At 42.5% G+C, this 23,819-nt stretch overlaps 1 protein-coding gene across 5 annotated transcripts in view; it reads right to left on the reverse strand.

Moving 5' to 3' along the window:
• Positions 1-23,819, reverse strand: part of FAT3 (FAT atypical cadherin 3) — a 671,242-nt gene that overhangs the window by 513,119 nt on the left and 134,304 nt on the right. For all 5 annotated transcript variants that reach the window (XM_045483655.1, XM_045483653.1, XM_045483654.1 and 2 more), the window contains exon 2: positions 6,886-10,194. In XM_045483655.1, the coding sequence (XP_045339611.1) occupies positions 6,886-10,177 (3,292 nt within the window). In that variant the 5' untranslated portion in view covers positions 10,178-10,194. The remainder of the gene's footprint in view (positions 1-6,885; positions 10,195-23,819) is intronic.

Consider the following 23,819-nt stretch of genomic DNA (forward strand, 5'->3'; position numbering starts at 1 on the left):
TTTGGTCTGGAATGATCAGGAATTGCACCAAAGTCAGCAAATAACATCCGTATTACTGCTCAGCTTGTCAAAGAGGAGTTAACAGGCAAGTTTGGGGGAAAGAAGCTGGAAAGATTAACAGCCATCCAGAAGATAAAATAGGATTTCTGGCACCTCTGAATGTAAGAAAAAGGAAGCTTATATTTTATTACATTATGTAAGAGACATGCTACTATGGGAATTACCCACCCCTTTAAATATGTGGGCTAGGGCTAATGGTTTCTTCAGTGACAAAAAGCTACTCATTTTTCACACAACACAGATTTTCTCCTTCCCAGTTTTCGTTCACCCCCTGTGGACTATCTGATGATTAGAGACTGCAGATAAAAGAGTACTGGGCTCAGCACTGGTGCTGGCAAACAACCCTTCAGTTGAACTAAGTAAACAAAAGCTACTCAGTTGTATTACCCTATTACTGTATTGTATTATTCTTCCCTGGGCCACCAGCTGAAATGTGTCCTTCTCACTGGAGAAGATCAAGGTACAGCATCACAACATTTGAGAGCCTGAAAGATCCTGGTAGCACACCATCCAGCCATATCCCTTCTTCCTCTATCTGTTGGGAGATGGTCTTCAGCAAAGCAAAAACCGTCTGCTCATTGTAGACAATAGATGGAAAGCATAACTAGATGGGGACCTGAAGTCCTCTGGTTTCACTTTCTTTCCTCGCAAAATGAAAGCAGTGGGTAATTACTCTCTCTCTACCATTTCTCCAGGCCTCCGGTGGAATGTGCCGACACACAGCACCGCAGAAACCGGGGTGGACGGGATTTGCTGGAAAACACCAGCCTCAGAAACATTTTTAAATTTACAATCTGTTTTAGAAATCTTTACATAAAAAAATATTGCAGCAGTCAGGGTCCTAACAGAGAACAGAAGGCACACACTCCAACAGGGTAATTGGGAAGCGTTTAGTAAACAGACTATTTACCAAGGTGTGGGCAGGGTTTAGGGGCAATGATTCCGTCTCTAGGGTCAGGAACAGCAGGGAGCTGTGTCTACCCCCAACAGAGATGCAGCCAGGCCACAGTAGCCGGGGTGGAAAGAATCAGAGGGATATATCCCCTGCCCTGACTCTCTTCTTCTCTACGTTCCCAGGGGCAGAACCAACAGATGTCAGGGAACAAAGAGCCCACTGGCCAAGGAACTGAGACACCTGGACACAAAGCAGAAAGAAGGGTGGAAAATGGGTCTGGAGAGGTAAACGGGAGACAGCTAGTACAGACGCAGAAGGCAATTACAAAGTTATGTTTACTTACTGCTGGAATAAATGATAATTAACTTTACAGTGTTCGAGAAGTGTGAGAAGCCTCTTTTGAGTGTCCGATTGAATCCAACCACACATTAGGTTTCCTAAGCCTCAGCCAATTCTATGCAAACATTTGGAATAAAGAGAGCATTCTATGCTCACATACGTTGGAGAAATGCTGGCTGGAGTTTCAAACTAAAGAAAGGTAAATATAGATGCACATGTGTTGTGCATGTGAGTCCCTCTCCTAAGACACCAAATGTATGAAAATAAGGAAACAACTGTGCCTACCTCGTGGTGTGGCTGAACGAGACAGGAGTATCATAAAGCATTCTGCACAGAAGTTGGCACATAGACGGTGCTCAGTAAATATCAACCACTGCGGCCATGGCCACCAGCATCACCACCTGCAGCTGCATTCTGACCTCTCAGACGGCCTGGGAAACTTCCCACCACAGAAGACCGAAGTCTTACACTTGTAGCTCTGTGTCACCAGGTGCCTGTCCCTGTCCTTACACATAAGTAAGCACGTGATTAATGTTAGATTATGAGACAGTGGTGAGAACTGCTGTATCTCATGCCAGGATGCAGGCTGCATTGGTATGTAGTAATTCTTCCCTCCTCTCCATTCCTCTGTAAAAGAAACATTCTGTGCCCCACCCCAGTGTCAAGCCTGGCCCCATGGCCTGCTTCGGCTACCGGAATGTGGGTCAGTTTTGAGCAGCGGCTTGAAGAGGCACCACAAGCTTCCAACAGCCCTCCTGAGCCCTGACCTCCACCCTGAGGAAAACAGCACATCCCAGACAATGTGGGTACTCCTTCACCCGGGTGCTGGCATCAGCAGGCATGTGGGGCAGGCTAGAATTCAAACCACAGTTGCTACTTCAACTGTTCTGTCAGACTTGGGAGCAAGGAGAAGAGCTGTCTGTTTCCAGAAACCATTAGATTCTATGGTTGTTTGTTACACAGAAATAATACAAAAAAACCTAATACGCATGCTTAACAAAGTTACTCTAGCATGCTAATGTGGCAAAGAGAGGAGCTCACAAGAGATTTAGAGTCTGCCAGTCCCAGCTCTGACAAACTCCTAGATATGTCACCCTGACTGAATGAGTCTCATGAACCCCCACCTTGCTGGATTCCTGTGACAATTAGAAACAGCACCCACAAAGCCCCTAGCATCATGCCGGCACATAATAGATACTTGGTAAATGAAAAAAATATATATAATTAGCAATAATGGACGGCAAAAATATCTCCCCAATCATCCATGACTAATGCGCTGAACTAGAAAGTGTTGATCCCAATTAAAATATTTCCTTAACCTCAGATAAATAAAACAATGAAATCATTGCTCTAGTTTGTAGCTTACAAAAGAATCTAATAGAAAATCACAGTTGAAAAAAAATACAATGTGCTCTTTCTAAACCTTCTAAAACTTCTGAGTCGTCAAGAATATGAATTCCTGTTGTGTCAAAGAATAAGAATGCATTCTTTGTGAAGGAAAAATGATTAAATTGCATCTTCCAGACTAGTAATTTAAATTGTGATCAAATCCACTGTAGCTGGGGGCCTCCCAGTTAATCCATTTACTGTGAACATTATTAAACATTTATTAAATGCCTGTGCATGGTAAAAAAATTTCAAAGGTATGGTTTTGTTCGCTGAGCACCAAAAAAAAAAAAAAAAAAAAAAAAAAAAAGTCAAGAACATAAAACTACTAAATGGATCAACTAATCCCGGCATATGCAGTTTCACAAAACAGGAGCACAGCAATTACCGAAGCACAGAAATAGATTTTTGATCCATCGGGAAGGCATTCAGAAAACTATCACCACTAATGAATAATAGAAGATTTATTCAGATTGTAAAACTTGACTAGGAAGGAAATTTATCTAAAATATGAGCTCAATTTCCTGCCTTTCAAAAGAATACGGAAAAAGATTTTGCAGAAAAGATACAATCTGGGAGACAGTCTCTAAGGAGTCCAAGTAAATCCAGGGTAGGGTTTCCAAGGCACCTATAGAAGGAATGCTTGGAGGGCTTAAATGAAGATCCCCGGGCTACTACCCCACACCTACTGAATCAGAATCTTGGGGGAAAGGGCCCAGGAATCTGTATTTGTTACCAAATTCTCCAGCTGATTCATGTGCACTCCTAAGTTTGAGAACCACTAGACAATGCAAGCCATTAAATAACCTTTGGCAGCTAACTTAAAGGTTCTTGAAAGACAAAAACCCAAACAAGTTTAGCCCACTCCATGCCAAAAGGACCAAAGGAAGACAATAGAGTCTGGACTTGAGACTCAGTAACAGCTGCAGAGCTAAACAGCCATTCATTCTGCCAGGAGTGCAGGCCGTGATTTTTAGCACTTGGAGGCAAAGAGCTGATGGAAGCCTCAACGGTAATGCAAACCCAACAGCACCATGGTGATAACTTCTCCTGTTGGACATACATTGGCCAAAATTCTCCTCAACCCCAGCATCCCCCTGGCACACGTCCTGGCAATCACTCCTCGTCAGTTTTCTGGGCTTGCATTTTAAAATAAACAGAAGGGGAGAGGGGAGAAAGTAAGATGGTTAAGGATATTATTACATGGAAATTCTGAAATTCATAAAAAATTTCAACACCCAGTCCCATAATATATTTTTTTCTATAACAGAAGGAAAAACATAGTTATACTTTCTAAGAGAGGGGGAAAATACGTAAAGGGGGTAAAAAACTGCTACAATAGGGGCACCTGGGTGGCTCAGTCAGTTAAGTGTCCGACTTTGGCTCAGGTCATGATCTCGCAGTTTGTGAGTTCAAGCCCCGCATCAGGCTGTGTGCTGACAGCCTGGAGCCTGCTTCGGATTCTGTGTCTCTTGCTCTCTCTGCCCCTCCCCCGCTCATGCTCTGTCTCTGTCTCACTCTCTCAAAAATAAACATTAAAAAAATTTTTTTAATAAATAAATAAAAACTGCTGCAATAGTTTTAAAAATTAAAAATTCTCTGGGGAAGTAAACCAGAATGTGTAGGAATGCAAAGAAAGGAACACCGAGTTAGGACAGAGGAGACAAGTGGGTTCTAGGTCCATCTATATCCTACTAATGGGTCTGTGACCTCCCACAACTCATTTAGCTAGTCTTTCACCCAAAGGAGTTAATGTTTACCAGTGAGAGCATTTTAAGTAACAAAGCAATGTCAAAATATAAGTAGCGATATTATCATCCATGGCAAAATTTATTTTATACAATCCAGAATCTAATGGAACAAAGAGCAGTGCATTGTTGTTTTTGTTTGTTTGTTTATTTTAACATTTATTTATTTTTGGGACAGAGAGAGACAGAGCATGAACGGGGGAGGGGCAGAGAGAGAGGGAGACACAGAATCGGAAACAGGCTCCAGGCTCTGAGCCATCAGCCCAGAGCCCGACGCGGGGCTCGAACTCACGGACCGCGAGATTGTGACCTGGCTGAAGTCGGACGCTTAACCGACTGCGCCACCCAGGCGCCCCTGTTTGTTTATTTTAAATAGAGGCAAAGGATACCAAACTCTTGGAGTCAAGAATTACAAGGGAAGCTATATCATCAGATGAAACAATACATCTATTTTCTGAAATCACACGCAAGATGAGAACAAAATAACATGGTACCAGTAGGGAAAATCTAGGCTACTCTCACCATATTGCTGCTGCTCTTCTCTGCATCAAGCTACACCAAGACGAAACTTCCAAATACAAACAACTCAATGTGGCTGATGTAGTCTTCTAGGGAGCAGCAGTTAATGATTCCACCTGATGCCTTCCTGTTTGACCTACCTTACACACATCCACCTGAGTCCCAATGATAAGCTTCTCTCACTGGAGAGCCACCAACAATGAGACTGAGAGTTTTGAAAAAGAAAGGGTGACTAAGGGCCAGTGCCATCAGTCAATGAACCCAGGGCTGTAAGGACTTCGAAAACAGTTTAACACTTATTACCTAATAGATTTTAGATCAACACCAAATTCAAGTGTATCTAGGAACATGAGGAAGTCCATACATGTCTTTAAATAGAAGATAGCATAGAATACTGCAGTTACTTAGAGCTGAGTTTGAAATGAGGCTCCAAATCATCTATCTTCTCTGCGTATCAGTTCATGAATTGATGATTATTAGTTGTACCTCATAGGGCGGTTGGGAGAATTAAATAAGACCTTACTATAAAAGTCTTCATAAAATGTTGTGCCCACCTTAAGTATTCCATGAAGTCACTGGTAGCAGTGCAAAGTATTACTACAAAGTAGACACTCGGTAAAGATACTGCCCTTCCCTTCTCATTTTGTATTTCAAAAATGAAAATACATTCCAGTGGAATGAAAAGTGATACATAATAAAATACAGTGTGTGGCTAAATCAGAACACAATCTTCTTGACTTTTACCTTCATTACGGCTATGGAGACCAGTTTTACAATTTACACTGGCCATAATTACAGTCCATGTATATAAAAATCACAGTTTAAATTTGTGATGGTACGTTCAGTTTTGCAACTTCTATCCAATATTTAATACAATTCCTCAAATTCTTTTTCTATCACTATAATAACACCTGTTTTAATCATCACTACCTGTTTTAATCATCATTATCCTTACTAGGAGCAAAGCACCCAGTGAGTGTTACAGTGTGTTAATATATATTAATGTACCCCGAAAGCTGTGAAGTGCTAATATTACCATTTACACAAGAATAGAGAAGACACAACCCCTGTCATGAGATGACAACAATCTGAAGAACACTAGAAAATGCACAGTGCTAATCATGAAACACACACACATATGCACATGTCCGGGCACATGTACATTTAAAGATAAATAATGACAATAACAAGAACAGAAAATGTGTGTGTGTGTGTGTGTGTGTGTGTGTGTGTGTGTGTGTGAATATAATGGGTGGGGGACAATGAAAATATTGGGGTAAATTTGCCCCATATTTTAAAATGTCTCTATACAACAATCAAGTCTTACAAATAAAATCTTAAAATCAATTTTTATCAGCAAAATCCACAACATGCCCCCTCTAGCCGATCACGAAAACACTGGCGGAAGCATACTGCCATATATTAATTGAGTATCACAGTGTGAATGCCTGTCATTCAAAGGCCAGATGTGCCTGTGAAACATGAAAGCAACTACTGCAATATCACTCCAGCAAAGCTTTACTAGAAAGGGAAAGACTGGTGTATAAGATCCATCTGAAAATCCATTTCACACTTCTAATTTAAAGCCAATTCAAATGTAATTTACTTTATCAGGGCCTTTAATTTAGTGAAGGTCGGAAGTGCAATCAACAGAGGTGAAAATTACTTACGCTTATCAAAAGATAAGCTGGTAATAGTGCAGAACAAGAGAAACAAAACACAGGGATTCCCATTGAAAACCATGGTTAGCACCACTGTATAAACATGTCTTCTCACAAACCGATGCATTCTGAGATAAAGCTTTTACTTGTGTCATCTCTGCACCGAATGCAACCTCATTTGTCATTCTATTTCAGTGTGAGAATATTCCTTCTCTTCTCCAACGTTACAATTCGTGAGAGGTGAAACAATACTTGTGGCACAAAATATTAAACTTACCGCTCTCGTCATCTATATTGAACCTTCCAAGACCACTGCCATCCCTGATGGAGTACTGGATCTCTCCATCCCTCCCAGAGTCCTCATCTTGGGCAGCCACCTGCAGTACGCTTGTTCCAATGCGTGAGTTTTCTTTTACAGATCCAACGACAGCAAAGTCTGGGAAGTAGGGAGTATGGAGGTTTTCGTTGACATCCACCACCTCCACCTCAACAAAGGAAACAGATGACAGAGAGACCGGTCGTCCTTTGTCTTTGGCCCGAACCGTGAGGTTGTAGAACTGCTGCTTTTCATAGTCCAGCTCTTTGCTCAAGCGAATGGCACCACTGGCTTTATCTATTTCAAATCTCCCATTATAGTCATTGACCAAAGAATAGCGCACTTGACCCCCTAGCCCAAGATCTGGATCATGGGTCTCCAGCCAAGCAATGACAGTGCCAACAGGGAGATCTTCAAGAACCTTCACACTATAGCTACTGGGAATGAAAGCCGGGGAACAGTCATTGACATCATCCAAAAAAACCTTAAGAGTGACAACCGAAAACAGCTGCTGGCCACTTTCTGCCTTGTCTCTAGCTTCTATTTTTAAGGAGTAGTTTGCTTTAGATTCCCGGTCCAATTGGTCGGCTACATAAATGATTCCAGTGGAGCTGTTGATAGCAAACTGCTGTGTATCTGTCAAGACTGAATAAGTCACTTCACCATTAGAACCCAAGTCTTTGTCTCTGGCTTCCACCTGAATAATCTCAGTACCAATACTTGAACTTTCAAGAATGTTAACTGAGTAGCTGTCCTGAAGAAAGACTGGGCTATTGTCATTAGCATCCTCCACATTGATGGTCAGCAACCTCCACGAAGATTTTTGTGGATTACCTAAATCGTAGATGGTGATATTAAGGAGATAGAGGTCTGTGTGTTCTCGGTCCATAGGCAGAAGGACTTTAAGTTGCCCAGTCTCCATATCGATATTAAAGCAACTATCCGTATTCCCATCAGATATTGTGAATAGCACCTTTCCGTTAAAGCCAGAGTCGGCATCATAGGCTTTGATCTTCAGGATGTTAGCACCAACGGGCAGATTCTCCTTCACAGCCACGTCAGAAGGAAATGACTTGTCAAAATGTGGCCCTTGCCTATTAACTGAATAAAAGTCGAGAAATCCATCTTCCAGATTCAGTTTCCCATTTGCTTTTGCCTTAATGAGTAGCTTCTCTGCCAGCTTCTGAGCCACACGAGTTTCTCGGCAACTGAAGCTCTTTGAAGACACCTTCCCATGCAGGACTGAAATATTAACAGACATGGGGTCCGCAAAATTCTCTCCATCGGTTGCTGTAATCCTGAGGGCAAAATTACCATTTTTGATGCCAGAATTCATCAGTGACTTTTTAAGTTGTAAAACACCAGAGTCTGGGTTTAAATAAAAGAAACCAAGTTCATTTCCGGAGATGATTTTGTACTTTACAAGTTCAAGTTCATCAATATCAATTGCTGAGACAGCTGTGATGTGACCCCCAACTGGAAAGTCATAGGAAATAACTCCCTGGCAAGCCACTTTTTCAAAAAGAGGGCTGTTGTCATTGACATTTCCTATTCGAATAGTCACATTGACTTCACTTTCATGTCGGTATGGGGAACCCCAGTCAGAGGCTCTTACGATGAACCTGTAAGTTTCTGGAGAGGATTCAAAATCCAATTCTTCAGTTGTGCTAATAACACCTGTAAACTGGTTAATGGCAAATGGTAACAGATTAAGACTGGCAATACTGTAGGTGATGTACCCATTTTCCCCTTTATCCTTATCAGAAGCTGAAACCATCAGAACGCTTGTGCCCACCGGAACACTTTCATTCACAAAAGCATCATACAGTGGCTGCTGAAATTCTGGGGTGTGGTCATTCGCATCTTCTATGCCGATGGTAACTTGTGCTTTTAAATCTCCTTCCTTGTTTGTCACGTCCAGTTTATAAATCTCCTTCTTAACAGTATTCAGTGGCTGGGCTGTGACAATCAGACCTGACCGAGGATTAATTTTGAAGTACTGTGCATCCTCACCAGGAGATAATTTGTATTCCACATCTAGCGGTTCGGGACTTAATTTTACTATAGCAACCACAACACCAGGAGGGGAAAATTCACTAATGCTCACATCATACATTTCTTTTTCAAATCTAACTGGGACACTGTCTCTTTGGGGGTTGGCAATGTGGACTATCCTTACTGCTGAAAATTTCTGAGGTGACCCCTTATCTTTTGCTTGAAGAGTGAGATTGTAGCCATAAGGAAAGCTCTCCCAGTCAACCTTCTTTCTCTCCTTAATCTTGTACTCATTCATCCACTTGCCTTCCTTAGCCAGGAAGAACTGATCTAAAGGATCCCCAGCGACAATGGAAACAGACTCAATCTCTCCATTGGCCCCTTCATCAAGGTCATCGACTGTCACCACAGCGTATGTCGGCTCTCTGTCCAGTGAGAAAGGAACGTGAGTGACCACGTGGATAGTTGGGGCGTGTTCATTTATACGTTCAATGTGAACATAAAGCTTCGCAGTACTGCTCACTCCGTTGTTTCCGTAGAGCTTCATCCCCCGGTCCACAGCCAAAATTTCCAGGTCATACCTATTCTTTTCGTCATAATTTAACCGCCCGCTTAAAGAGATGACGCCACTTGTGGGGTGAACTGAAAAGAGATCAACTTTGTTTTTAAAGTAGTAGTAGAATTCTCCATTGGAGCCGATATCGGCATCTGTTGCTGTCACCTGGGCAACGCTAGTCCTTAAAGGTGTGCTTTCTGCGATTGTAACAGAGTATGTTGTGGGTGAAAACAAAGGTCGCAGATCGTTCATATCTAAAACCTGTATGTTCACTTTGGTCCATGCTTCCAGATCCTCTCCTCTGACAGAACCTTTTACTATCAATAAATAATTGTCCTGAATTTCCCTATTCAATATGGCCGAATTGCCACCTTTAGTTCTTATTCTGAGGAAACAGAAGTCTGCAATGATGACTTCCTCTGCTTTGAAGAAGCCTTCCTCGTCTCCAGATACAATTCTGTATTTGACATCCCAGGACAGATCTATTAAGGTGATGCCCATTCTACCCTGGCTGTGGACGTAGGTCCTTGCTGCTGAGTTCTCATACACGGTAGCATTGTAAACGGAGTGTGTGAAGTGGAAGCCCAGGGGCCCAGTCCCCGGAAGCCCCTGGGAGACTGTGGCCAAAAGCTTGAGAAGCAGGAGAATGAGGCAAGAAGGAGGAGGCCGTGTACCCACACAGTATCCCATAGTTATATCCATCGTATCATACCTCCATCCTGGAATGGGGTGGGGGGGGGAGAAAGAGAGAGAAAAGATAAATTAACCTACAGAAAAGTGGGAGAAGATGTAGGAATGCACCGTGAAGAAACAGTGCTTTTTAAAAACTTCATTATAATTTTTTTTTTTTTTACCAAAACATCAATACAAGAAAAAGTTAGAAACCTCATCGTACTAGATGGCAAGAAATTCAAAGTCACTAGAGTTTAACCTGACGTTGTTTGGGTTTTTAAATCCCACTTTTACGCTGCTGCCGCAATTGTTCATTGGGGCAAGATTTCTTGCATTCCGAAGGTCAACTGAGAAATGTACTAGAAGCCTTAAAAAATGCATTTACCTGTCACTTAGAATTACCTGCTAGGCAATTATCCAGTGGAAATAGACAAGTGTACCTTTAAAGTACAGTTTAGGGGAGCCCGGGTGGCTCCAACTCTTGGTTTCCGCTCAGGTCATGATCTCATGTTTCGTGGGATTGAGCCCCATGTCACGTTCTGTGCTGACAGCATGGAGCCTGCTTGAGATTCTCTCTCTCCCTCTCTCTCTGCCCTTCCCCACTCACACATGCTCTCTCTGTCTCCCTGTCTCTCTCAAAATAAATAAACAATAAAAAAGTACAGTAAAGTTGAAAAGACAAAGGGATTGAAAAGCCACTAACTGCTTATCAAATAGTTTCTAGTGCATTCATATAGTGAAATACTACACAGCTACTAAAAATAATTCTTTTTAAAATGTATATTTTCAAATATGGTAAGATATAATGCTAAGTGGAAAAAAAATTATAAAACAATACATGTGGGGGTATCTGGGCTTCTCAGTCAGTAAGTGTCTGACTCTTGATTTCGGCTCAGGTCACGATCTCGTGGTTTGAGTTAAAGCCCCTTGTCAGGCTCTGTGCTGGCAGAGTGGGGCTTGCCTGGGATTCTCTCTCTCCCTCTCTCTCTGCCCACCCCCCCTTGCTCTCACTCTCTCTGTCTCTCAAAATAAATAAAACATTTTAAAAATCAGTATGTGTGGTTATGATTCTATTATTACTTAAATATCTAAATGCACAATTTCAAATTTACATTTAAAAAGAACTTGAGACACGCGGGTGACTCAGCTAAGCATTCAACTCTTGATCTCAGCTCAGGTCATGATCCCAGGGTCGTGGGACTGAGCCCCGAATCGGGCTCCACACTAAGTGCAGAGTCTACTTGGGATTCTCTCTCTCCTCTCTCTGCCCTTCCCCTGCTCACACTCTTTCTCTCTTTCAAAATAAACAAACTTTAAAGAAGTAAAAATAAAAAGGACTAACTGAGTTGTGGGAGCTAGTATTTTCTAATATTTTTCCAATTAATGTTGCTCATCAATGGTTATACAATTACCTTTATAACTGAACTTTTAAAAGAATTCTTATAAGGCATTATCATCTTTTGTTGTGCTGACTTCAAAACTGATCAAGATTTATGCATAATCCAGTACCATGAGGCTGAATAAAGAAAGCAGAGATGACAATCCCTAAGGAGGTACATAATCTGAGTGATAGCCATGTGTGGACCATGCTACCCAGAACACAGGAGGTAAGAAAGATTTAGTGCCAGAAAAATCTAAATTATATGAGATTTATTTCTTAAAACTAATCTTAAAAATTGCTTCCAATTCATTTCAACAGTCACTATTAAATTTTCATAGTTGCCACAGCCCCATGACTACATAGATTAAGAAATAAAAACACTTTCCTATTTTAACCAATAAAATCTGTCCAGTATTTAAAACAGAGGGTGGATAAAAGGGCTAATTTAACAAGGAACAGCTAAGTCTATTGACACTCTCACAGCTCCAGTTTCTAGAATCCCCCAATTTGGAGTTCTTCCACCAAGAAACAGCCTCTGCGGGACCCTCACATTCTCCTCTGCAGGGAATGTGGAGATAAGAGGGGATGGGAAACGAACGCTTCCGTCCACTCTCTGATTCAGGCACTGTATACAGCATCTCCCCTTTGTTGTGTTTAATCCTTACAACAGCCTTAAGTGGTTTTACCCACCTACGTGTTAGGAAACTGCAGGTTAGAGAAGTTAACCTGCACGGTGGGACCGCTGGCTCCATCAATGTTTCCCAGCAGGTAAGGAGCAGAGCAGGGTCCCAAACGCTGGTTTTTCTTACTCCTAAAATGTACGCTTTTCCCCATCACATCATCATTCTCTCTAAATTACCTGTAACCAAGAATTAAGGCCCTCTAGAAGCACTTATGACATAATTTAAATCTGTTGAACTAGTCACGATTCATCATTGATAAAAAAGCATGAAACCCATCTAACGACTCTATTTGGTTATCTCCTTTCTAAACTAGTTACAATTACCAGCTGGCTATCAGCTGAAAAATAGCCCACAGAAATTTAACATCTTAAACTATTATAAATTATTTGTGTAGTTTATAGAACACTTTCCTACCCAGGGTTGGCAAGGCAACGTTATAACACCCTTTTAGTAGATGAGAATATCCGACTTCATTTTCCTGGTAGCAGAGTCTGGATCAGAACCTAAGCCCTCCCCAGACCCCCACGAGGCTTTCTCATCTCTTTTTTTCCAACCCTGCCTTACAGAAGACTCTAAAGCAAATTGCTTGGCATGTATTTTCTTGGTTCTGACTGAGAATGAGATATGATTTGCTGCTATCATATGCTGAAGCAAGTCGGGAAATAGAGTCGCAAGTAGAAAGAGTGCAGTTTAATATAGGGGTTTCATGAGCAGAATAGACAGTACAAATGAAAAGTAGAAAGACCAGATAACTTTTTATAAAAGGAGAGAAGTTAATTTCACACGCAATGGCTTTGGCTGTCCGTCCTTAGGAAATGGTTCACATGCTAAGTGTGAGAAGCAGCAGCTTGGATGCACAAGGCTCAAATGTGGTACCCAGGAGAAATGGAGAGGCCCCTGGGACCAGTGCAATTAGAGCTTCCTCTTCGTGGAGCACACTCATCTGACACCTGTTGTGACAGAGCCCTCTTTAGGGCTCACAGATACAAACCAGGAGAAGCTTTATTAATACCCCATATCACTCAATAGACTCTCTATTTCATCATTGGAGAACGCTCCAAAGCAGAGGAGGTATTTTTAGGTTCACTAGGGACATAAAAGAAGGAGATAAGGCCCTTCTAGGGAACGATCTAAGGCCACGTATAGTCTCGCAAACTAGAACACTGGGGTTACTCCCAGTATCTCCAGGGAAATACAAATTCTGTTTCTGCCTCACCTCTCACTCGCTGGTCTGTGCCGAGGGCACAACTTTTGCTGATGCTTTGCCCATGGAGTCTGGACTCCATGGTCATCAGGGAAGAAAACAGCCCTGATGGTAAATTCAGCTCAAATCAACTTTTCTTAGTCCACTCTCCACCCCCATTTTAAACCCTGACTGAAGAGAGGAGCTGCATTTGTGCACCAATCTATTCACAGCACCCAGCATAGTACATGCCATGCAGGAGGGCACCATACTGGTTTGCTAAACAGAGCACTAGGTACTGATGTAACCAGAGGCCCAGAGGTCTTTAACATGGTCCGTTTCCAAATCCCAGAAAATACGCGCGTCTTACCTCAGGAAACAGAATCAAGAAACTATATGAACTCAAAGAAGCCTTAAAGATCATCTGATTTGATCTCCTGAGTGAAGAGATGAGGACACTAAGACCCAGAAAGATGAAGAGATTCACTCATACCAGGTCTCAGGACTCCCAGGTTCAGAACTCATCCCAAATGGAAACGTGTGTCAACTGAATTAGTTTTTCTTTGAGTTATGTAACAATCTTAGTGACGAGGTTTATCATCACATGGCAGCGATGGCTGTCTTCTGACACCTTATTAATTTTCCTGGTGCTACTCCCTCCTCTAAGTAGTTAACTGTAAATAAACCTTTAAGTGCCCTGGGGGACAGTTACTTCTACAAACCATTCTGGTAAATCCTTCAAAGCACAGAATGCTGTCATAACATGAAAAAAACATCATTCGATTTCACTATTCGAAAAGTGGTACTTTTATAGACTGAGTTTTTCTTTCAGCGAAATACACTGCTGCAATGTTTTCCTTATAAAACATTGAATCAGTGGTCTTCAATGTGAATAGGAAATACTACAAACCACACTGAAGTGGAACAGTATCACTGCGTGCATAAATCTGGATTGAACTCCACAAACCTGAGCAGGACTAAGCTTGTCAGATTCCGTTGTTGAAACCAAAATGGGTCATCAGGTTTTGGATCTTTAGTCTTGGGGAAAAAAAATAGTCCTATCTGGCACCAACTGATTTTAAAAAACCCTGCAGTTTTCTGGGGAGCCTGGGTGGCTCAGTCAATTAAGCATCCAACTTTTGATTTCAGTTCAGGTCATGATCTCACAGTTCGTGGGATCAAGCCCCGTGTCTGGCTCTGCTCAGACAGAGTGGAGCCTGCTTGGGATTCTCTCTCTCTCCCTCTCTCTTTGCCCCTCCCCCACTCATGCTCTCTGTCTCAAAAATAAATAAACGTTAAAAAAAAAAACCAAAACCCTGCAGTTTTACCCATTGATTTAGACAATAAATGAAGCCTGATAGTGGGGGATTCTGTAAAATTCTGCAAAGTAAACATCAGAATAAGATTCTGGCTTTTTTTTTTTTTTAGCATGCTAAGACAACTGTTAAGCTGTTTCAAAAAAAAAATAGTACACTTTCCACACTGAAGCCAAGCTATTTGCAAAGCCAATATGATAGTTATGGTGTTTTAGATGCTCTGCACATTGATTTATCCTGCTTCTGGATTATTTTAAACAAAGCACTTAGTTCCCAACCTCAGAGCCTATTTTGTACAACTTAGTAACATAATCAATATTTTTTGATATCATCTCCAAAGAAATCATCAGGCCATCAATCTTGGAGACATTTATTTTTCAGAGCAGTCAGATGTGCCCCCCCTGCCCAGTGAGCTCTGAGAGAGCGGATCTTAGCACCGAGACTCGAGACTCGGAAGGGCATGCAGATTTTTCTTTCCAGGGGTGAATAAATGCAAGTAACCCCAAGGGCCAAGAAAGCTCTTACAAGGGCCACGCCTCTGGGAGCGCCTTGACTCAGCACGTGCCACTGATTGCTTTGGTCACCTGGTGAGGCTGTTTTCCTCCAGCATTAAACTGGCCTCCTTAAATAGCTGAGATTTCTGAACAGCAGAAAAGGCACCTTACAAAAACATCCTATTTTCACTCCATCTCTTCTTCTCTTACATATTTTGAAAGGGTTTTACTGGCAGACAGAGATAGTGCTTAGGAAATGTGCTAGGAGGGGCTGTAAAACAAAGAGCAAAGTCCATATCTGCCGGGCTTCCCCTTCACTGCGTCCTGCATGAAGATGATCTGTGTTAGAGCCCGTGACACCCACACAAGGGCTGTATGCACGGTGAGTCCACAGCACACACTCTGACACCTGACTGCCTGGGTTTGAATCCCAGCTCTACCATTTACTAGCTGTGTAACGTTGGGCAAGTTCTTTAACCTCTCTGTGCCTCGGTTTCTTCTACCCTAAAATGGGAATGATAGTCCCTACCAAATAAGATTTGAGTTAATAAATATAAAGCATCTAAAAAACAGTTCACATCACATGGTTAAGTATACAACGGTTAGCTATTAAGATCATTAACTAAGGTGGATGTTAGAGAAGACAAAATCTGTGAGTCACAAGATAGGGATGGGGAGGAGTTTACAATCTCCTCAGACATGTTCTTTTCCAATAGCAAAAGCCACATCAAAGGTAAAGATGTCTTTTCTTTACTAAAAACAAATGATTTCTATAGTAGACCCAAAGGTCAGAGAAACCGGACTTGAATCCAGGCTTTGTCACTTACTGCTGGGGGACATTGGGGTGATACTTAAACCTTTTTAAGTCTCAGTTTCCTTACCTTTAAAATATCGACTATAGCCGCACCTGGGTGGCTCAGTCGTTAAGTGTCCAACTTGGGCTCAGGTCATGATCTCATGGTTTGTGGGTCTGAGCCCCACTTTGGGCTCCATGCAGACAGCTCAGAGCCTGGAGCCTGCAGCCTGTTTCACATTCTATGTCTCCCTCTCGCTCAGCCCTCCCCCACTCATGCTGTCTCTCTCTCTCTCTCTCTCTCTCTCTCTCTCTCAAAAATAAATAAACATTAAAAAAATAAAATTGGGGCACCTGGGTGACTCAGTCAGTTAAGCGTCTGACTTCAGCTCAGGTCATGATCTCACGGTTCGTGAGTTTGAGCCCCACAGCAGGCTCTGTGCTAACAGCACAGAGCCTGGAGCCTGCTTTGGATTCTGTGTCTCCCTCTCTCTCTGCCCCTCCCCTGCTCATGCTCTGTGTCTCTGTCTTTCAAAAATAAATAAACATTAAATTAAAAAAAAAATAAAATAAAATAGTGATTATAAGAGTTCCCACAGTCATGTAACAGGCTTGCAAGTGTGTCTCAGACAGAGTAAATGCTCCATAAACATTAACTGACATTACAATTATTAAGGTGTTCAGAAGCGGGGATACAAAACAGAAAACAAATGAAAACGGGGTTAAGGATAAAGGGTCAAGGGAGACTACCCCTGGGGTAGCCCAACTCTCATATGAAAGCCACCCTTTCACAGACCCCAGACTCCCACCCTGTGTTGGGGTCAGTGCCAGAAAAGGCCTGTGCCTGGTGGCACGGGTCAAGGGCTGTTGCCACAGCTCTGTAACATATCCAATGCCTGCGTGTATATTTTAAAAGTCAGGAAACTACAGCTGCGTTAGTGAGCTCCTCCTCAGACCTGGCATTTAATTCCTGAGGAGTTCTAGCAGGATTTCTCCTTGCTGTGACGAGCCCCAGAACAGCCAGATACTGCTAAACCCTGTCTTCCAGAGCAGCCTATTCTGACACTGCTCAAATTACCGTCCTCATGGCACTACTTTATGTTCTGGGTCCTTGCTCCTGAAATCAGTTACAGACTGCCTGTATGACACATTTGGGAATAAAGTTTTACTCTCTGGCTGATGCTAATGGCTGCCTGAAGAGAAGAAAAAATGTTTACTCTGTAGTTCTCTTAATACAAACCATTGTGGCTGGAGAGTGCAGAAGAGCATATACTAGGCATTCAGGTCACAAATAATGCATGTCATGCCATTATTCGGATTATATCATGATATATGGAACCAGGGCCACGTAAACTCACTGAGTTTTACAGTCAAATGGGTCATAAAATTGTCTAGTCCAACACCCTGGTTTTAAAGTGGAGGAAACACACTGTGAGGGGTTAAGTGATTTGGACAGGGTCACACAGCTTGCCAGTAAAAAAGCTTAAATTGGACCTCAGGTCTCTACCGTGAATGTGACTCACTGCTATCTTCCTCCTCCAAGAATACAGGTCTCTATTTGCTCATGTCTACACACTTTACTCATCTTCTTAGATGAAACTAAAATGCTGCCTACTCTATGAAGCAATCCCAGAAATTCCCATTCAAAAGTGAGCCCCAGTTCTAAAGTGGTGTTTCTTAAACTTTAGCAAACATCAGAATCATGGTAGGGCTAGGCTCCACTTCAGAGTTTATGGACCAGTTGGTGAAGAATTTCTAATTCTATCAAGTTCCCTGAAGATGCTGGTCCTGGGACAACCGTACTCTGAGAACCACTGCTCTGAACTTTGCCTGTATTTTACCTAACTGTACCTCTCTAATGGCACTTTCTTCCTTGTATTAAAGTTACTTACGTGTGTCTTTAAATTACATACTGGACAGTTAGCTCCCTCATTTCCTCTCCTTCTTACAGTATCTGTCTAACAAAATGCTTTGAAAAAGGCAAAAATTGGATCAATGTGGAGTGAAATGTGTCTGGTCAGCATACACTGTAACTTCACAACATGCTCCAGGGAGAAGATCAAAATGAGCATTGGACAAATCAGGAATTATGATTATAAAGCTCACAGACCCTTGGGTAAATACCTGGTCCACCATTTCCCAAACTGTGTCCCATGATACATTACTTCATGACATGTGAATAGGTGTGCAACGAAAAAAAAAACAGTTTAGGAAATGCATTTTGAGCAAAGGTAAACTTCTTGGAGTCTTTTGTAAGGTCCAAAATAAATGTTCCCCGTCCCCCATCCTTAGTCACCTCTAATAACTTCCCCTGCTTTGCTGTCTCCTTATGAAAGCATAGTGTATGTTGTCTATTTGCACTAGCAGAAGGAAAGTGTCCTGGCACATGGTCAGAACTCATGGTGCACACACAAATATACTATGTAAACTGGGATTGCAAGGGATATAACATACACAACTTCTAAAATCTATTTCATCATGAATCTCCTCCCCCCACCCCCACAATAGCCACCTGCAGGAGAAAAAAGAGTGTTTTCTGGAATACATCTGGGGAGACACAGTCCAAGCTAGATACTGTAGCTCAGACAGGTCAAACAGCTGCCTGCAAAGCTTGGGAGGTGGGATGCAATCCGGGGATTCTTCAGACTAGTTCATTATTCTTCCTACACCATATCACAGGGTATGGATTCTCATTTCAAATAAGCTGGGAGTTATCCCTGAAGAAATGGTTTCAATACTTGTTATACAAACACATCTCCGTGTTCCAACTGAAGAATGAGACAACTGTTCCGTGGTTTGCTATGCACTTTTCTTTTCTCATTAAAAAAAAAAAAAAAAAAAAAAAAAAAAAAAAACAGGGCCGCCTGTTGGCTCTGTCAGTGAAGCGTGGGACCCTTGATCTCAGGGTCGAGAGTTCAAGCCCCACAGTGTGTGCAGGGATTACTCAAAAATGAAATCTTAAAAAAAAAACACACACACACACAGAATTTTGATAGTCCTATAAACAACAAAGACTGGCATGAGGGGAAGAACCTTTTTAACGTTAAACAATGAACCACATAGCTTCATAGTTTTTGTTATCTATTATCACCAAAGTCAATGCTGAAAAGCAGTTTGCCAAATCCAAAATACTCTTGAGATGCAAAACCTAAAACCACGTTCATATTTTGCTCCTCCCTGGAAAATCCTGCTTGTCTACTTGAGTCCTAAGTCTAAGCAGAGTTCCCCAAGCAGAAAGAGTATTACATGAACAGGGACACGATATATCATCTTCTGTCAGTCTAAACAAGGACAAAATCCCACACCAAAGCCTCCAGTTGGTTCTGCCAGCCAGCCAAGCAGACCATTACCCAAACCCAATCTTTTCCATTATTATAATACCGTAAATTCTAATTTTTTCCAGTGGTGCAAATCTTTCTATTGTCTAAAAGTGTCTCAGGAGAAAAGTCAATCAGCATGAAACAAGTGTAATTCAAGGTGGCTCTGAGGGAAATGGGAGATTCAGCCACACAGCGGCAGTGTTATGAATACCCTCCTTTATTTTCTCCCCAGGTGCGAGAAATATTTCCATACAACACTGGTTAATGTCAAGTATCATTTCATCAGTAAATGCTTCAAATTCAGGGGTAATTCAACCAGGGGCTATCAGAAGGAAAGATTAGCATGTTGTTCAAGCCTTTTAAAAAATCATTTCTCCCTCTGGAGAAAGAAATTCGTCACGGGGTAAAAGAAAAAAAAATGTATGGAGAGGATATAATTTGCTTCTATGCTTGGCTGTCTGAGAAAATGTTCCAGAAAAATGCACGATTTCAATTTTTCTCTGGTGGGCCTTGCTGACAGAAAGCAAAGGGTAAATACATTAGTATTCGCTTATGCTCAAGATTAAAAAAAAAAAAAAAAAGAAGTAAAGCAAGGGGGAAAAACACCTTTTTCAAATAACACCGTTTACTATGGAATAACTTCCTGAAAGAGAAAAGAACCCAGATAGTTTCAGATGGAAAAATGTCTTTAAGCAGTGTCCATTCCAGTAGTTGGGGGGGGGGGGGGCAAAATGCAGGTGAAGGAAAAAGATGCCCTCGGCTTGCTACATTCTGATACAATCCTCATTTACTGCTGTGCTAAGTCCCTGTGGTCTGTCCTGCCTCCAAGAGTTAACATCCATTTAGCTATCCCAACTGCCATCTCCTTTAAAAGTCATTCTCCTTCAAGGAAAAAACAGGAATCAGGAAATCATAACATGGAAGAGCTTCCCTCAGGACCCCCCTTTCCTACTGTGATAAGTGATGGCAATATTAGGGCAAGAAGGAAGCAAAAGAATCTGTGCAAAGGCTGTGGTCGGGGGTGATGTACACAGAGCGTTAGGACCTAAATAAGGTCATGGGGCTATCAGGCCTCCCTTTCCCAAAACATATGAACTGCCAAAAGATGTGATAAATGACAAAACATCCTCAAGACTGTGGATGACTTTTGGGAGAATATGATTCCATCCCTAATTTCTCCAAGGTTACACATGGGACCGGCTCTTACTCTGGACAAAGCACATCACAGGCTCCAAAGGGCAGTTCTGGAAATGTCTGTGTGTCTGGCTAAATGTCTCCCCAGAATGTAAGGCAGCAGCACTGAGCTCTATGTATATTATACACAATACAGAATTGCTAAATGGACATAATGAGAAGAGAGATACACACGCAACTCTGAACAACAGGCTAACACTCGGTGTGTCACGTCACAAAAGCTGGGGAACAGGCAGATAAGGAGGGAGAAAAAGAATACAAGGAATACGTGTGCAGGAAATAAGGAAACAATATATCAGGAAATGGGTGAGAATTGGAAAAGGTATCTCAGGCAGCAATCCTGATAAACTCAAAAGGGAGAAGAGATAACAAAACAGCTTGACATATGGGAAAGGAACACACTATGGAGAGAGGTAGGAATTACATTATAGGAGGAGGCAAAGATTATCTGGAACCAGGCAACAAGAAACGTTGCCGGGATTTCAAAGAGCTCACGTGTGGGTTAAGAAATGCCATCTGGAAGTTTGTTGACAGTCACGTCTCCTCATGTTGCCATCTCCGACAACCATGCCTTAGCAAGCGAGGCGAAAATGCAAATTTGGTCCCTTCAGCTCTCCCGCACTCCCCATTAAGGCTATTTATTACTGACTGATGGTTTATGATGACGTGGCCTGGATTAGTACTCTGTGCTAATGAGACCAGGGTCACAGGTTCAATCCCACAGGGGACGACACACAGGTCCACTCCTTAGAACAGGTCAAACAAGAACAAGTGAGCACCAATGATTCTCCATCTCAACTAAAACGTTAAGGCTACAGGATCAGGCATCGGTGGGGTCCTGAGGTTCGCTTAAGAAAACTTATTTCTTTAGAGGGGCAAGACATTTGCAGACATTTCTGCAGACACAAGATGAAGGAGTTATCAGAGAACCTCCGAGGACCTAGTTAGTAATTCTCAGCACGGCCAACCCGAGCCTCATATACTAGGTCCAGGACAGGCTTACTCTCCCAAGGAAGCCACAAGTGGATCAAGTGGGAGACTACTCAGCACATCACAGCTGGCCCGACAAGAACTCTGCCCTCCAGAGGCGCTGCCACAAAGGAAAGGCAAAGGCCACAGGCAGAGCCTATCTTTGGAGAATACCTGCACGTACACACAGACAAGGCTGACCAGGGGAGTTCAGGCTAAGACCTACTAAAGTACTCTCAGCATCTCTGCAAATGCTACCACACTGCAACTGTGAAAGAATTAAGATCCCGTGGAGTGGGTGTGGCTAATGACAAGGCTTCCTGAGACACTCCCTAACCCCCCTTCTTGGAATCCCAGTATCATTTTTGAAACTAAAAGCCAGACATGAGAAAGCAGCCAAATGTACTAAGTTCAAAAAGAAAATGAATATGTAAGAACTCAGTGAGTTCAAATCCAGGGCTTTGGAGGCAGAGTAGATCAAAGTTCATGGCCCATGAGGAAAAGGAGAGTGTCACTAAGGTCCAGGTGCTGTCTGGGACGAGAGGACAGTAACCCTACAGCCTCAACCTCCTGACCAGCTGACGCATCACTCTTGCCCTTCTACGGTGTTCCAGTACAACCAATCAGTGACACACTTAAAACCTGAGTAGGTCCTATTCCCGATGAGACACTACAACATCTTCCCTGTTCCTTCAGGATAACAAAGGACCAAACCATCAACATTTTGAGAAGGTTCTGCCATATTTGGCCCTGAGTTCTTTTCTATCATCTCTCATCACTCTCCTTTCCAGCCGCAGTGGCCTTTCCTCAGTTCCTGGCACCCCACCTCCTGCCTCAGGTGTTTTCTTCACGTTGTTACACCTGAGTTCCGCTCTTTTCCCATCTTGGTTCCCATCACGGAAACGCACGCACCCAATTATCTCAGTTGCAATACCCTTCAGGGCACACCTTTCTGATCCACAAGATCAGCTATGGCCTCTTGTATGTCCTCACAGCACCCAGAACATTTCCTTCATACACTTGCTACCATTTTAATTATTTTAGTAAGACTATTTGATTAATATCTGTTATTCCAAGTGGACCATAAACTATCTGAAGGAAGGGACTGTCTCTTACGGTCACCCTTGTTGCTCCACACCAAATGTATTGGTTGGCATGTAATAAGTACCCCATAAATATTTGTTATTGGATATACTATAAATGTCTTAGGAAACCCCAGAAAATGTAGAATTAGAGCAGTGATTCTCAATTGTCCTCAATAGACATGTTTTGTTGTCACAATAAGGACAGGTTGCTTGTTGTCTAGTGGCTACAGGCTAGGAATGCTGATAAACATCCTACAAGGCACAAGAGAGCCTCCCACGCAAAGAATTATCTGGTCTAAAAAGCCAATAATGGGGTGTCTAGGTGGCTCAGTCGGCTAAGCGTCCAACTCTTGGTTTTGGCTCAGGTCCTGATCTCAAAGTTTGTGAATTTGAGCCCTGCATCGGGCTCCATGCTGGTAGTGTGGAGCCTGCTTGGGATTCTCTCTCTTTCCCTCCCGTTGCCTCTCCCCACTCTCTCTCACACATGCTCTCTCTCTCTCTCTCTCATTCTCAAAATAAGTAAACTATAAAATAAAATAAAATAAAATAAAATAAAATAAAATAAAATGCCCATGACACTGACGTTGCAACTGGATTATAGGAACTAGGGCAACTATATCGAGAAGGGTAGAGCCAAGTATATAGAAAGAAACCTTTCCCAAGGAGCATGGTTCACAGCAGAGACACTGCACAGAGTTGTTCTGCTGCCATTGAGATGGTCCCCAGATGAGCCCCAGGGAGATCAGCTCTGGATATTGGTGCTGAGAACTGGGCTCCCCTCTGCTAGGGCTGGGATGGCTTCCATTCCCACAATATGAACCTGGCTGCTTTCTGAGCTCCCATCCACAACACAGAATGAAGAAACCTTCACTTTTCAGTGGTGGAACCATTTGACCTGATTTCTCCAGGAAGTATTCACGTGTGGCAAGGCCATCAGTCACCTTGACAGCTAGAATCCCTGTTTGCTCCCAAGGACTAATGTTCTCCAGTTTTCCACCAACCTGACTTGGATCTCACTCTTTACAGAAGCATTTATTCTGCCAACAAAATCAAGACCCTGCAAGATGGATCTTTCCAGGTCAATAGAGGGCCACCTCTCTAGAGGTTTACATAATTTTCTCTGCATGACTACTAAGACCACAGCCTCCCAAGCATCTGAGCAGCCTCACTTTTCCACGGCTTTGGTGGGGGGACCATTTTTACCGGGCAGCACAGTGTACAGGCAGGGCTATCAAACCCTGCCCTGAATGGAGA

This window comes from Leopardus geoffroyi, chromosome D1, assembly GCF_018350155.1.
Source record: "Leopardus geoffroyi isolate Oge1 chromosome D1, O.geoffroyi_Oge1_pat1.0, whole genome shotgun sequence".
In the NCBI taxonomy this organism is placed as follows: Eukaryota; Metazoa; Chordata; class Mammalia; order Carnivora; family Felidae; genus Leopardus; species Leopardus geoffroyi.